This window comes from Coregonus lavaretus (assembly GCF_964263955.1).
Source record: "Coregonus lavaretus genome assembly, contig: HAP1_SCAFFOLD_1996, whole genome shotgun sequence".
NCBI lineage: Eukaryota > Metazoa > Chordata > Actinopteri > Salmoniformes > Salmonidae > Coregonus > Coregonus lavaretus.
Window position 1 is genome coordinate 40101 of NW_028160008.1, and position 15550 is coordinate 55650.

At 41.7% G+C, this 15550-nt stretch overlaps 1 protein-coding gene across 2 annotated transcripts; it reads left to right on the forward strand.

Moving 5' to 3' along the window:
* The first annotated feature begins 1591 nt into the window (after positions 1-1591).
* Positions 1592-15129, forward strand: LOC311122274 (lysophosphatidic acid phosphatase type 6-like). Of its 2 annotated transcripts, none has more exons than XM_084196662.1 (11): positions 1592-1669; positions 2095-2323; positions 2700-2828; positions 5656-5786; positions 6095-6174; positions 6272-6359; positions 6490-6622; positions 6817-6917; positions 7169-7261; positions 11019-11184; positions 13680-15129. In XM_084196662.1, the coding sequence occupies exons 2-11, from the start codon at positions 2105-2107 to the stop codon at positions 13812-13814; spliced, it is 1275 nt and encodes a 424-aa protein (XP_084052788.1). In that variant the 5' UTR covers positions 1592-1669; positions 2095-2104; the 3' UTR covers positions 13815-15129. The 2 variants fall into 2 exon arrangements, with proteins under 2 accessions (XP_084052788.1, XP_084052789.1); XM_084196663.1 differs by having other exon boundaries at positions 1608-1669; positions 2100-2323.
* Positions 15130-15550: the final 421 nt, after the last annotated feature.

A 15550-nucleotide genomic window follows, 5' to 3' on the forward strand; every position in this document is an offset into this window, starting at 1 on the left:
ACGACTTTGTGAAACATAAGATATTACAGTTTTTAATGTCCCGTTGGTAGGATAGTCTTAATCGTAGATCATCCAGTTTATTTTCCAATGATTGCACGTTGGCCAATAGTACGGATCGTAGTGGTGGTTTACCCACTTGCCAACTAATTCTCACAAGGCACCCCGACCTCCGCCCCATTTTTCTCCGTATTGTAGATCAGTCAGGTAAAGCCCTACATTCTTGAACATTGTTTGTATTTTAAAGGTGAAGGCTTACATTTTTATAATTTGCCTTGAGCATCAACCATTTAGTAGTTAACTTGCTATATTTAATATTGTAGCTTTGTGTGGCTTCACTGTGTGCTGTGCTTTGATGTGCCTATTCACTAGAACCTAACTTGAGTGCTGGGGATTTACTAGCTACTGTGTGCTGTGACCTATTCACGTAACTTCTGTGTATTAACTGCTATTACCTGTACTTTAAGAACGCCACTACTTAGTATCTGTTTAGTTCCAGTCCTAAAGAATTTGTGAACTAAAGTTTTTCATCTTACCCCTAGTTTTACCGACAAACGATTAACATGGTAATAACTAATAACAACCTATTTGTATTTTTGTCTTAATCCACCACTTCCCCAGAGAGCTCCAGGGCTGGCTGGCTGTCCTTCTATGAGACTATTTTTGACAGCAGAGGCAAGTCGAGTTATGAATTCGTGTACTTTTGCATGTTAATTGCCACTAGTGTGTTACCATCCTACCGTGTTTTATCATGAATGTGCTATCTTGCAAGTGAATGTCATTTATGTAACATTATTTCTTGCCCTGCTGCCCAACTCTAAAAAACATTGGCACTTTGGTAAACACTGTTTGTAATTTATTTGACAGACCTGTGTTTAACTTGTCCCGAGGACCTCACTCCTGTATAAAAAGCACAGATAGAACAATGAGACAGATATTTCACTGGATGTATAATTGTGAAGCATCCGCTTGTCGTTTTCACGTCACTACCAAATATGGTAGTGAGAGGAAGCCCAATGGCAGGCAGTGGGAGATGATGAAACTAAATGGATTTTGGCCGACATTCTGCAAATGTTCTCATCGATGAAACATTTGATCTCAATACAGTTTTCTGTTCCCGAAACTAAAATATGTTATGAACAGAGTGGACTAAAATGTGTAGACTTTACCCTTTGCAAAAAAAATCGCGTTGGTTGTTTAGGAGTGCAAAGGCGAATTGAGGTATTGTACACGCGCACTTCACATAGTAGGCGTTCTCTAACGGAAATATGCAGATGAGGCTAGAACGCGCCAATAGGATCTCGCTGACTCGTGCTTGGCTCTGCCCCCCTCCTTGTTTGTTCTGCCCACCATGGCTCATTTGTTCCCATTGGAAACGACAGGGTATGGCCTATCTTTGTTAACTTATAAAACATATTTGTAAAAAGTGTCGTAATACAGTTTATGGGGGGAGAGGGAAATGACGCATTTGGGCAGCTTTTTCGGGAAGAGTAGTTTACCGCTACCATTGATTCGCTTTCAAAGCATGGATCATACCAGAAAGGACTACATATTCCAAAAAACCTTTTGTCCTTAACCGGTGCCGTGTTTTCAAAATAGCCGGAGTTAGTCCATAGCGGATTTTTCTCTGAAATATTTGTTGGCTAGCAAACTGTTCCAGTGCTTATTAAAAGTAAGTACATTTCAGTTCAAAATCGTGTGCCATTCAAGTAGCTTGAGATGGAATGTTAGGTAACCTCAAATCGATAGAATGACGAATTTCTGACGTTTGACATTTGTTGATCTCTGTAACGTTAGCTAGCTAACCTTCAGTCTGCAGCAAATGCTCGATCTTGACGGCTAGCTAGCTAACAGTCATTAGCTTAGTGGCAGCCAACTTGTTCGTAGCTCCTGCTTCTTAACTTGCTTCCATCGCCACCAAAGTATCAAGTGCCAGGTTCACCCAAACTGCAGTTGTATAACTACCCGGAAAGAAAGTTCGGAATCGCTAACAACATTACAATTTATTAAGTTCATAAACTGGTTCGCTGTAAATTATTGACAGTGTGCTAGCTAAATATGTTTTCAATGTTGTAATTGGGCGGTCTGTCTCGGCAGCACAGTAATCATGAGGATGAGGAACCTCTGGACCAAAGCAGGTGTTCTGGGCTCGGTGTCCATGGCGTTCGGATCCATGCTCTGGTCTCAGAAGAAGACGGAAACTAATCAGACGGGTTCGAACCCCGCATGCACGGAACCACCTTCTCCTTACGAGCTCAAACTCGTGCAAGTCCTGTTCCGCCACGGAGCCCGAACTCCGCTGAAGTCTATACCGGATGTCATGGAGGTGAGAGACCACCGGTGTCAAAGATGGTGAATAAATAAAGATGTCCCACTCAGGCATTTTACCATAGAAAAAAATGGTCAGTTCCGGTCTGCTTAACGGGGTGGTTCTCCCATAGGCACCAATGCATTAGCAGCTGGGTGTGAATGATCTGCTTAGTTAATTGACGGTATATGAACCAGAAAAAATGAGGGAGTGGGATGTCTCGCTTCCTCTTCCGTCTCTGCCTGTGTCATGCAAGAATATATGACTGACCTGATGCTCTGTTTCCCAGGACTAAAGTTGAGGGAAAGCCGTTCATGTTTAGCCTCATTGGCATGCTGAAGGTATGGTCACTAGTATCTGAAAAGCTAAAATACTTCCTTGTCCTGTCTCTCAGGCCCAGTGGGTGCCTAACCTCCTGGAACCCCCAGCACACACACAGATCAACTACGTGGTGACAGACCTGGAAGGAGGTCCACGGCCCTCTTCACCGGTGGAGGACAGCTACCGGGCCAACATATTGACCGTGAGTGTGTGTGTATGAGCGAGCAGAGGAAGTAGTACCTAGAGAGAGAGGGTCAGGGTGAGGAGTAGGCGCTTTGATAAGTATGGTTAGGGCTGTTACGGTGACCGTATTACCGCCACACCGTTGGTCACGAGTCATGATGGCAGTCAAATTCCACGTGACCGTTTAGTCACAGTAATTAGGCTTCTCCTAGCTCTGATGCTGCTGATGGTCATTAGTAGCCTACCAAACTTGCTAACTGCCTGGTACTCAGCACTCTATTGTTCCTCTAATCACTCTGACATCAATGCAAATGTAATTGAAAATCTAATCAAACACTTCATGAGAGCTCATGTTGCGCAACATTTCTATAGGCTATGCAATTGGGTGAGAAAACAGAGTGATGGCCTCTATTTAAAAAGAGGAGTATCCCATCAGCTTTCTATAGGCTAGACCTACTATATTTATTTCTCAACTTTCCTAATATTAAGCACATTGCTTCTCTTTACAACAGGAGTATAGCCTACCTGGCTGTCATGAAAATGAACCATGGGAAAAGCGTCCTCCATTCGCTATTTAAGTGCATAGATGACATGTATTTTTTTCCCCATTCTAAATCAAAACAAATTTCACACAAATATTATTTAGTATATGTGAAGACAAGATTAAATCAAGAATAGTCTGATGGGTGATTAATATTAGCCTATCACTTTTGAATGATATATTATCACTTGTGAATGATGCCCAGTTTGTGTGCAGTAGGGCAAGAAACAGCGCATGCCTTTAAAACAAAAGTTTTCAAATCATAGTCGCACACCTCATGTAGCCTAGCCCATAGGCCTATATGTTTTAATAAGGTTTGTATCACAACTAAAGTGGCCAAATAAGCAGCGCGTGAGTTTCAAGTTTGGGGAAGATAATTTTCACCATAAAAATGCACCTTTATAATAAAAGCATTACATGCGTAATTGTATTTGCGGTCACTTTTGAGAATGGTGTTTTCCCGTTAATTGATTGCATTTTGGAAAATTCGCACTTGTAGCCTACTGCCGTGTGCGCCTTGATGCGCTTATAATGTAAAGAAATAGCCTAATAGTTTGTCAACATTTTAAGCGAAACGTTCTGATCTGTTGCATCAGCCTCATTGCTTAAAAATGTTTTTTGATGCTAGTGGTTGTATTAATTTGGGATCTATCGCATCCCACAACTATCCCAGACTATGTTTGGAATATTTCTTTATTTGCCTCGATCCTGACTAGTCCCTACCTCTGAAAAACATCCTCACAGCATGATGCTGCCACCACCATGCTACACCGTAGGGATGGTGCCAGGTTTCTTCCAGACGTGATCTTGGCATTCAGGCCAAAGAGTTCAATCTTTGTTTCATCTGACCAGAGAATCTTGTTTCTCATGGTCTGAGAGTCTTTAGGTGCCTTTTGGCAAACTCCAAGCGGGCTGTCATGTGCCTTTTACTGAGGAGTGGCTTCCGTCTGGTCACTCTACCATAAAGGCCTGATTGGTGGAGTGCTGCGGAGATGTTTGTCCTTCTGGAAGGTTCTCCCATCTCCACAGAGGAACTCTGGAGCTCTCTCAGAGTGACCATCGGTTTCTTGGTCACCTCCCTGACCAAGGCCCTTCTCCCCCGATTTCTCAGTTTGGCCGGACAGCCAGCTCAAGGAACAAGCCTGTCTCGGAGCTCTACGAACAATTCCTTCGACCTCAAGGCTTGGTTTTTGCTCTGACATGCACTGTCAACTGTGGGACCATATAGAGACGTGTGTGCCTTTCCAAATCATGTCCAATCAATTGAATTTACCACACGTGGACTCCAATCAAGTTGTAGAAACATCTCAAGGATGATCAATGGAAACAGGATGCACCTGAGCTCAATTTCGAGTCTCCTAGCAAAGGTTCTGAATGCTTATGCAAATAACTTATATTAGTTTTTTATTTTTAATAAATGTGCAAAAATGTCTAAAAACCTGTTTTCACTTTATCGTTATGGGGTTATTATGTGTAGATTGCTGAGGATTATTATTTTTTAAATCCATTTTAGAATAAGGCTGTAACGTAACAAAATGTGGATAAAGTTAAGGGGTCTGAATAGTTTCCGAAGGCACCTGTATGCCTCCTACCTACACAAATTACTCATCATGCAAAATGCATTTGCAAGCCAGCTCCTCTAATTACCTGGCTCCATCTGCAACTTTGTTTAAGAAACTCAATATCTTGTCTATTTACGACATTAACGTACGCCAATTATGCACTTTCATCTACAAATACTCATACCTCTCATACAGTTTACCTAAACCCTTCAATGGATTCTTCCAGGTTAGTTCTGAAATCCATATATCTAACACTGCAATAACCTTCACCATCCCCACTGCAGCACCTCACATAATCAATTCTCTATCAGATACTTAGGTACCATACTCTGGAATTCTTATCTTCACATTGCCAAAACCTCATCATCCCATAATAACTTCAAGCAAAGACTGGGGGTCAGCCTGATGTACCAAACTACCCAATAATCCCCTCCATGTAGCCTAACTCTCACACACACACATGCACACACACACATAATCAAACATGGTTTTTCTTGTATACTGAGTATATCATATACAATTATAATTCATATGCTTTGTTTAACTGATTGAACAAATGTTTTTTTTAAACGTATATTTGTGGTGTGGTTTTCATATCAGCCCTTTTGGGCTTCCAACCTCACCTGCACACTGTCTTTACCAGTTTTTTAAATCTGTACTGTTTTGTCTTTCACTTATTTTCTTTGGTGCGAATAAATCAAACCTAAAATCTAACCTTTGACCCCTGTCTCTCTCCCCTGCAGGGGGGTACGTACCCAGGTCAGTTGACCACGGTGGGCATGCAGCAGCTGTATGAGCTGGGAGAGAGGCTGAGGAAGAGGTACATCCAGGACACGGCCTTCCTCAACCCCACCTTCAGCCCTACAGAGGTCTAGTAAGTACCACATCCTTCCTCAACCCCACCTTCAGCCCTACAGAGGTCTAGTAAGTACCACATCCTTCCTAAACCCCACCTTCAGCCCTACAGAGGTCTAGTAAGTACCACATCCACATCAGTCTAGGTAACATAAGGCTACTGAAGGTAACATCAGGCTAGGTAACATCAGGCTAGGTAACATCAGGCAAGGTAACAGAAGGCTAGGTAACATAAAGGTTGAAGACATAATACCACAGTACATGTACAAGACATTGATATATTATTCTAATGTATAATATATATGCAGTTTCTTCTCTCTCTCCCAGTGTGCGTTCCACTAACATTGTGAGGACAATAGAGTCTGCCAAGTGCCTGGTGGCAGGGCTGTTCCAACAAAGCCAGAGAGGTAGGTGTCACCATTTGTTTGTGTGCAAATGAGGGGTGTGTGTCATAGGCCAGTATTTCCTATCTCCTAATATTGCGCCCCCTCTCTTCTTCTGAAGACATGGTTTCCATTCTGACGACTGAGGCAGAGTCAGAGATCCTGTACCCTAACTACCACGGGTGCAGACTGCTCAAACTCCTCAGCGGGTGAGTGACTGGCTGGGTCCCTTTCTTGTAGATTTTTGTGATTGGCTGGATCTCTCACTTGTTAATGTTTGTGATGGGATGTTTCTCTCTTGTTGATTTTTGTGATTGGCTGTGTCTGTGTGTGTTGTAGTCATCGCTGGGCGGAGTCGTCCACTCTGCCAGACATCGCTGCGGACCTGAGGAGCATCCAGAGTGCTCTGGGCATCGCTGCCCACCAACGGGTTGACTTCATCCTCATCAGGGACGACATGGTGGCCAGAGAGGTGACACAATGCAACAAAGATACAATAGCCATGACTAAAACATAGCCTAGTAAAATATATATATATATTCTTAATTTCAAACCTTTTGTTACCAAAATGTATTATGAGATCCAACGGTATAAAGAGTGATACTGTCATTTCGTTTGTGTTGCATAGAGATTTTAACATTACAACATGTGTGTGTATTCTAATAGACACATGGCCTGCCCTGCCCACCAGCCCTGGACTCCTGGAGGAACACCGTGGAGCAGAGGGCTGTGGAGATGATATGTCACATCTACGAACCCAGCAAGAGGTCAGGGGTCAAAGGGCAGTGGGATGTAAATACAGATCAGCCTGTGTAGTGGGTCGGGGAGTAGAACACAGAGACAATGTAGTTCCCTGTTTCATGAGCATAAGCTGCTTCCTTATTCCACATTCTGAAATCAGACTTAATTAGAGGTGTTTTAGATTATTCTGTCCCAAAAATACTTTATTCTGAAGAAAAAAAATCCCCCAAGACAGTTGTTTTCTTAATCTTATCTGGGGTTTGCTTGTTGTGATCAGGGAGAACCTGCAGCTGTGTGTGGGTCCCCTCTTCCACACCCTGATGGGTAACATAGAAGACCAACTACAGGGCACAACCTCAGAGCCCAACAGGTAAGCTGCTCTTACACTGATTGAATTCATTTTGGAACAGAGCTGCCTCCCGGGTGTGAACCGGGCTCTGGCCGACGACAAAGTGACGTAGATTTTAGCACGTGGATTAATGACTAGGATTCTGTGTTTTCACATGCAAAACTGATTTGCTTTTGATAAAATCGCTTTATCTGCCTTCCCAATGAAAACGAGTTAGAAAATTCAAACATACCAGTCAAGTTTGGACACACCTACAGTTGAAGTCGGAAGTTTACATACACCTTAGTCAAATACATTTAAACTCTGTTTTTCACAATTCCTGACATTTAATCCTAGTAAAAATTCCCTGTTTTAGGTCGGTTAGGATCACCACTTTATTTTAAGAATGTGTAGAGACAATTATTTATTTAAGCTTTTATCACATTCCCAGTGGGTCAGAAGTTTACATACACTAAATTAGTATTTGGTAGCATTGCCTTTAAATTGTTTAACTTGGGTGAAACGTTTCCCATAATAACTTGGGTGAATTTTGGCCCATTCCTCCTGACAGAGTTGGTGTAACTGAGTCAGGTTTGTAGGCCTCCTTGCTCGCACACGCTTTTTCAGTTCTGCCCACAAATTTTCTATAGGATTGAGGTCAGGGCCTTGTGATGGCCACTCCAATACCTTATACCTTGACTTTGTTGTCCTTAACCCATTTTGCCACAACTTTGGAAGTATGCTTGGGGTCATTGTCCATTTGGAAGACCCATTTGCGACCAAGCTTTAACTTCCTGACTGATGTCTTGAGATGTTGCTTCAATATATTCACATAATTTTCCTTCCTCATGATGCCATCTATTTTGTGAAGTGCACCAGTCCCTCCTGCAGCAAAGCACCCCCACAGCATGATACTGCCACCCCCGTGGTTCACGGTTGGGATGGTGTTCTTTGGCTTGCAAGCCACCCCCTTTTTCCTCCAAACGTAACGATGGTCATTATGGCCAAACAGTTCTATTTTTGTTTCATCAGACCAGAGGACATTTCTCCAAAAAGTACAATCTTTGTACCCATGTGCAGTTGTAAACCGTAGTCTGGCTTTTTTATGGTGGTTTTGGAGCAGTGGCTTCTTCCTTGCTGAGCGGCCTTTCAGGTTATGTCGATATAGGACTCGTTTTACTGTGGATATAGATACTTTTGTACCTGTTTCCTCCAGCATCTTCACAAGGTCCTTTGCTGTTGTTCTGGGATTGATTTGCTCTTTTCGCACCAGACAGAACGCGTCTCCTTCCTGAGCGGTATGACGGCTGCGTGGTCCCATGGTGTTTATACTTGCATAATATTGTTTGTACAGATGAACGTGGTACCTTAAGGCATTTGGAAATTGCTCCCAAGGATGAACCAGACTTGTGGAGGTCTACAATTTCTTTTCTGAGGTCTTGGCTGATTTCTTTTGATTTTCCCATGATGTCAAGCAAAGAGGCACTGAGTTTGAAGGTAGGCCTTGAAATACATCCACAGGTACACCTCCAATTGACTCAAATGATGTCAATTAGCCTATCAGAAGCTTCTAAAGCCATGACATCATTTTCTGGAATTTTCCAAGCTGTTTAAAGGCACAGTCAACTTAGTGTATGTAAACTTCTGACCCACTGGAATTGTGATACAGTGAATTATAAGTGAAATAATCTGTCTGTAAACAATTGTTGGAAAAATTACTTGTGTAATGCACAAAGTAGATGTCCTAACCGGCTTGCCAAAACTATAGTTTGTTAACAATAAATTTGTGGAGTGGTTGAAAAACAAGTTTTAATCACTCCAACCTAAGTGTATGTAAACGTACGACTTCAACTGTACTCGTTCAAGGGTTTTTCTTTATTTTTACTATTTTCTACATTGAATAATAGTGAAGACATCAACACTATGAAATAACACATATGGAATCATGTAGTAACCCAAAAAGTGTTGAACAAATCAAAATATATTTTATATTTGAGATTCTTCAAAGTAGCCACCCTTTGCCTTGATGACAGCTTTGCACACTCTTGGCAGTCTCTCAACCAGCTTCATGAGGAATGCCTTTCCAACACTCTTGAAGGAGTTCCCACACATGCTGAGCACTTGTTTGCTGCATTTCCTTCACTCTGCAGTCCACCCATACGTAAAAATGTAAGCACACATGACTGTAAGTCGCTTTGGATAAAAGCGTCTGCTAAATGGCATATTATTATATTATTAGGTCGAGGGATTGTGGAGGCCAGGTCATCTGATACAGCACTCCATCACTCTCCTTGGTCAAATAGCCCTTACACAGCCTGGAGGTGTGTTTTAGGTCATTGTCCTTTTGAAAAACAAATGATAGTCCCACTAAGCGCAAACCAGATGGGATGGCGTATCGCTGCAGAATGCTGTGGTAGCCATGCTGGTTAAGTGTGCCTTGAATTCTGAATAAATCACAGACAGTGTCCCAGCAAAGCACCATCACACCTCCTCCATGCTTCACGGTGGGAACCACACATGCGGAGATCATCCGTCCACCAACTCTGCGTCTCACAAAGACACGGCGGTTAGAACCAAAAATCTCACACAGACCAAAGGACAGATTTCCACCGGTCTAATGTCCATTGCGCGTGTTTCTTGGCCGAAGCAAGTCTCTTCTTCTTATTGGTGTCCTTTAGTAGTGGTTTCTTTGCAGCAATTCGACCACGAAGGCCTGATTTACGCGGTCTCCTCTGAACAGTTGATGTTGAGATGTGTCTGTTACTTGAACTCTGTGAAGCATATATTTGGGCTGCAATCTGAGGTGCAGTTAACTCTAATGAACTTATCCTCTGCAGCAGAGGTAACTCTGGGTCTTCCTTTCCTGTGGCGGTCCTCATGAGAGCCAGTTTCCTCATAGCGCTTGATGGTTTTTGCGACTGCTCTTGAATAAACTTTCAAAGTTATTGAAATTTCATGTCTTAAAGTAATGATGGACTGTCGTTTCTCTTTGCTTACTTGAGCTGTTCTTGCCATAATATGGACTTGGTCTTTTACCAAATAGAGTTATCTTCTGTATACCACCCCTACCTTGTCACAACACAACTGATTGGCTCAAACGCATTAAGAAGGAAAGAAATTCCACAAATGAACTTTTAACAAGGCACACCAGTTAATCGAAATCCATTCCAGGTGACTACCTCATGAAGCTGCTTGAGAGAATACCAAGTGTGTGCAAAGCTGTCATCAAGGCAAATATAAAATGTATTTTGATTTGTTTAACACGTTTTTGGTTACTACATGATTCCATATGTGTTATTTCATAGTTTTGATGTCTTCACTATTATTCTACAATGTAGAAAATAGTAAAAAATAAAGAAAAACCCTGGAATGAGTAGGTGTGTCCAAACCTTTGACTGGTACTGTATATTTTATGGAAAAGAGATGCATGTTTCTGAATGATGCATCATGCTGCATTGGTGACAACATGAATGAGCGGTGCAGATTACGGTTCGATTTGAGCAAGGAGCACCTGCAAGGGCTTGATGATTAGTTGACAAGTAGATTCCGGTGTGCTTCTCCGGGGCCACAACAAAAATATGTACTGTTGGGAGGTACTGTTGGGGGTACTGGATGACTGCAATAGAAAACACAGCCAATAAGAGATTTGTTGAACTGCAGATCTCAACCCAACCACTTGATGGTAGCAAATGTCCTTTTCTAAATGGCACAGTCTTCGTTTTTCGTTCGCTACCCCTACTCGTTGCTGAACATCAGAAATGATCTGAGGGCATTTTCACATATGTGTTTTATCTCTCAGGAAGCTGTTCCTGTACTCTGCCCACGACACCACTCTGATGCCCTGTCTCATGGCTCTGGGTGTTTTTGACATGCGATGGCCACCGTACGCCGCTGACATCACCCTGGAGCTGCATCAACACAGGCAGACCAAAGAGGCCTTCATTAAAGTGTCCTACATTGGCAAGGTATGGTCTAGGGCAGGGTTTCCGTTAGCCGGCAATTGCCGGCTTTTGGCCAAAAATAAATAAATAAAAAGCCGATAAATAAAACTGTTGCCGGCCAAAATGACCGGGAGAAAAAATATCCCATTGCAAAATAATGCTTTTTATTCATTGATGGAAATACCAGTCGATGGAAATACATTTGACCCTCATGCTTATCGGTCTATAGCACAGGAGGTTGGTGGCACCTTAATTGGGGAGGACGGGCTCGTGGTAATGGCTGGAGTGGAGTTAGTGGAATGGTATCAAATACATCAAACACGTGGTTTCCATGTGTTTGATGCAATTCTATTCGCTCCGTTCCAGCCATTATTAGGAGCCTTCCTCCCCTCAGCAGCCTGGTCTATAGGTTAATTAGCATAATTTAGTGGAATTAAATTGGCCTGTGTGTATCTTATTTATGCAACACAACTATCACACACTCACAGCATACAGAGCCTATTTTGAGCGGGATTTCTCCTGCAGCTCCTCAGCTGGTTGTTGCTGGAGTAAAACCTGCTTTTTTATCAGACCATTCATTGCACAACAATTCTAAATGCAATCCAGTGTTAAAAACAGTTTCAGTGCAGGATTAAAAATATCAACAACAAAAAACTCTCAGCTGGTAATTGAAGCAGGCCTCCCATTCACCATTCAAGTACAGTCAACAGGCTATCAGCACGCCACCCACCGCTTTACAATGTGAGCTGGAGGCAGTATGCATTTTGAAAACATACTTCATTGTTTGAAACCTGAATGTTTTATTACATATTATGAGGCATGTCTTACCTTGCTTCAAAGTAGCCTATAGGCTAAATCTCACCATGGAAACGTGGAGGCAATTATTTTATAAAGACTTCATAGGTGGCGCGTGAGTTTCAAGTTTGGGGAAGCTTACAATTTATCCTACCATGTCTACTGTTCTGCATGCCAGTTATGATTTTCATATGCGCATTTCCGTGGATTAGTTTCATTTCAATAATAACGTTTTTGTTTCTCAATCATTGTCACGTGGTTAATCAGAAGCTGAATTAAAATGATAAAAATCTAAAAGTTCAATGTCAACTAATGTGAGATCACCAGCCTCAGGCTAAATAAATGAGTGCATGGAACTCATAGCCTATAACTTCCATTGCTCTTTCACACCAAGGATTGGTGATTATCGAGGGTGATTGTTGGAAAGATTTTTGTAATGGCTTACTATGAGGAACTATAGTTTTAATATGTTATCATTCGCAATGGATGTTAAAAAAAAAAACACTTTCCTACATTTCTGCGCAGAAGGCCAGGTACTTCTATGCGTGCTCAGGCGCCCTCAACATTATCAGGACAGAGTAACCAGACACATGCTCATTGCTCACATGGAGCACTCCAAACAAAAGACAATGAAAACATTTACAAATCTCTTAAATGATGTAATAAACCAAAACTTGTTTCTCACAAATTTAGCAGGTTGTGAACAGGCAAATTACTAATTAATTGCATTAACAGAAATTAATGTAACCAAATGATGGGAATTAACGGTACATTTCCTACTGGTGACATGTAATGGGGGATTTTTTTATTTTTTTTTAATCAAAGGGCAAACAATTAACACAATGAAACAATGAATGCACAAGAATTGTCAGGAGACAGCTGAGCCATTCTGGAGAGACTCGCCTATATATTCACCACACACCCCTCCCGCCGCCTTCTTGTCTCAACATTTTAAAATGATGCTCAAGACACATTATCTTCACACCTATTTTTGATGTTTTTCACTGACAGCCGCAACTCAATAATCAGCTAGGCCTATTGCCAAGCGCGCTGCCCAAATTGCGGCTTCCAAAATAGGCATCGGCCTACGAGCTTGTGATTTTGAAACAATCCATGTCATATAGCAACCCATCTTAGTTGTTGCATCTTTAGATTCCCCCTCTTTCTAAGTTTCTAACAGAGATGTTCATCTCTGTCACATGGAACCACTATCAGGTGCGCTGTTTAGAATGTTGTTTTCCCAGGTGTGCTCTTTAGAATGGTATGTTCCTGCGAATTGCATTTTGTCAAATGTTTGAATATTACATTTTATTGGCTGCTTCATTACATGAGTTGCATGTTCTGTTAAAATGCATTACCATAATCTAAATGTGATTTCTGTCATTCTGAGCACCGTGGGTGGATTCCCTAATGGGTTATGCACCCAATGCATATGGGTCCGGTAAATTTCTCAAATGGCCGGTAAATTAAAATCTTCCCAGTCACATTGTCCAGCGCCATATATTCCAAACGGAAACTCTGGTCTATGGCGCAACCCAAGTGTGCTAGGGAAGAGGCAAGGCTCACAAAAGTGTGCACATATTTAAACACTTTCAGGACTCTCTTTCTCTCTGAGAAAGTTAGTGATCTCTTTTTGTGTGTGTGTCTGTCTTTCTTACATGTTGATAAGAGCGTCTGCTAAATGATGTAAATGTAATGTTCTTTGTTTCTCTGTGTGTCTGTAGGACCAGTTGATTCCAGGCTGTAGTGGAGTCTACTGCCCCCTGCAGGAATTCAAGCAGGCCTTCTCTAACTACTCTCTGACCTCTGAACTCTACGAGTCGCTCTGCAACCGCACAGAGAGCGTGGCCGAACCCTGAGGCTTTTGCACTCTCACTGTTACCAGCCACCGTGTTTACATCCCACCAGACATCCACTCTCCAGCCCTAGTCTAGCATTAGCCAGTGTATTAGAGTATGTAGTATGTTAGGATACCTCACTGTTTAAACCATGGGTGGGCAAACTTTTTGGCTCGAGGGCCATATCGGGATTTCGAAATTCGATGGAGGGCCGCACAGATTATTTTTGGACATTTTTTTTAAATAAATTTGCTGGCCAGAAAATAAGTCATAATTTTTACATACTTTTTATCTAGTTTTAGACATTCAAGTGTGGCCTGGAGTGTTTTTGATAACCAAAATTATAATTCCCCCCCACATTTATTTTATTATAATTTTTAGCTCCTGCGGGCCGGATTGAATGGTCTCGCGGGCCAGAGTTTGCCCACCCCTGGTATAAATGCACAAAGGTAGCTTCACTGTCAAAGTGTATAGCTGACTTTGAAACCACACCCAGGGCGATAGGCATCCTGTGTGGTACTGCTTCTACTGGTTACTGGTTAAGATGGTCAGTTACGTGTGGCTCAGTTGGTAGAGCATGGTACTTGCAACACCAGGTTTGTGGGTGTGATTCCCATGGGGGACCAGTACGAAAATGTATGCACACTTTGGATAAGAGCGTCTGCTAAATGACTAAAATATGAAGATTAAGAAAGTTTTACTTTACAAAGTAAATCTGAATTATATTGAAATAATCTGGTGATATTATGTCTAAAAAAATAAGTGTGTTACCAATTATATTAATAAGTTTCTTTCTGCAACAGTACTATGCACATATGTGCATTTATGTCCGTAGATACACTGCATTTACCTGGTTATTACTTTATGCACAGCACCATAAATGACAGGCACCAGATTATAAATACTGTATATTGACTTTCTGAAATGTTCTGGCTTTGTTGTTTTTCAGAGTGAACCAAAATGCTTCATAGCAAACTGCAATCTTCTCCTCAGGGGAAAACCAAGCACTTCATGTACATAGTGTTCATTAACAAAGGGTACCAAAATGTATGGCGTGTATGAGAGTGTGTGTGTTTACCCACTCAGAATCATTCATTTTAGAACCTTTTTAAAAAGGGAATTATTCTGCTTACGATATGTTGTGAGTGAAACAGTAGGTGCCTTCTTTTAGGAATATGTTGATTATATTGAGTGTATAAATTATATGCATGGATATATGAGCAAATATACACTACACATTGGAGTGATTATTTGTTGTAGGTCTCATCATGGGGAGTTGCCCTGAAATTCTTAGACTTTAGAGTGGTGGTCATTAATAAAGAGTTGGTCAATGCTTTGTCTGTCTCTAATGTGCAACACCAGTGGTCATATGGTCAGTTAGTGGTCCTCATAGGGATACCTGAACCACACCTTTCAGTCATGCGTTAGATCATGTATCATAGACGACTGTATGATGCAAGACAAACGGGCGCCAAGACAATAGGTGCGTTCGAGCAGATCAGTTGTGTTAAGTCAAGTAAAAAAAAAAAAAAAATGTATGCACGCATGACTGGAAGTCGCTTTGGATAAAAGTGTCTGCTAAATGGCATATTATTATTATTATTAAGTCGGTGAAAATCGTTGGTCACCACTTATCAAAAGGTGTTGCTTTATGGGGATAAAAATTGTCTGACTAGCGCCAACATGTTGACTGCATGAACTTGACAAAAACCATGTGATCAAGGTCATGATGTTTTGACTGCAAGTTTCTGCAGTTT

What these genes read in the sequence shown, in the direction of transcription:
- LOC311122274 (XM_084196662.1), top strand. Translation starts at nt 2,105, where the DNA reads ATGAGGATGAGGAACCTCTGGACCAAAGCAGGTGTTCTGGGCTCGGTG. An exon ending in CTGCTCAAACTCCTCAGCGG is followed by an intron (nt 6,360 to 6,489) that starts GTGAGTGACTGG and finishes TGTGTGTTGTAG; the next exon opens with TCATCGCTGGGCGGAGTCGT. An exon ending in ATCTACGAACCCAGCAAGAG is followed by an intron (nt 6,918 to 7,168) that starts GTCAGGGGTCAA and finishes TGTTGTGATCAG; the next exon opens with GGAGAACCTGCAGCTGTGTG.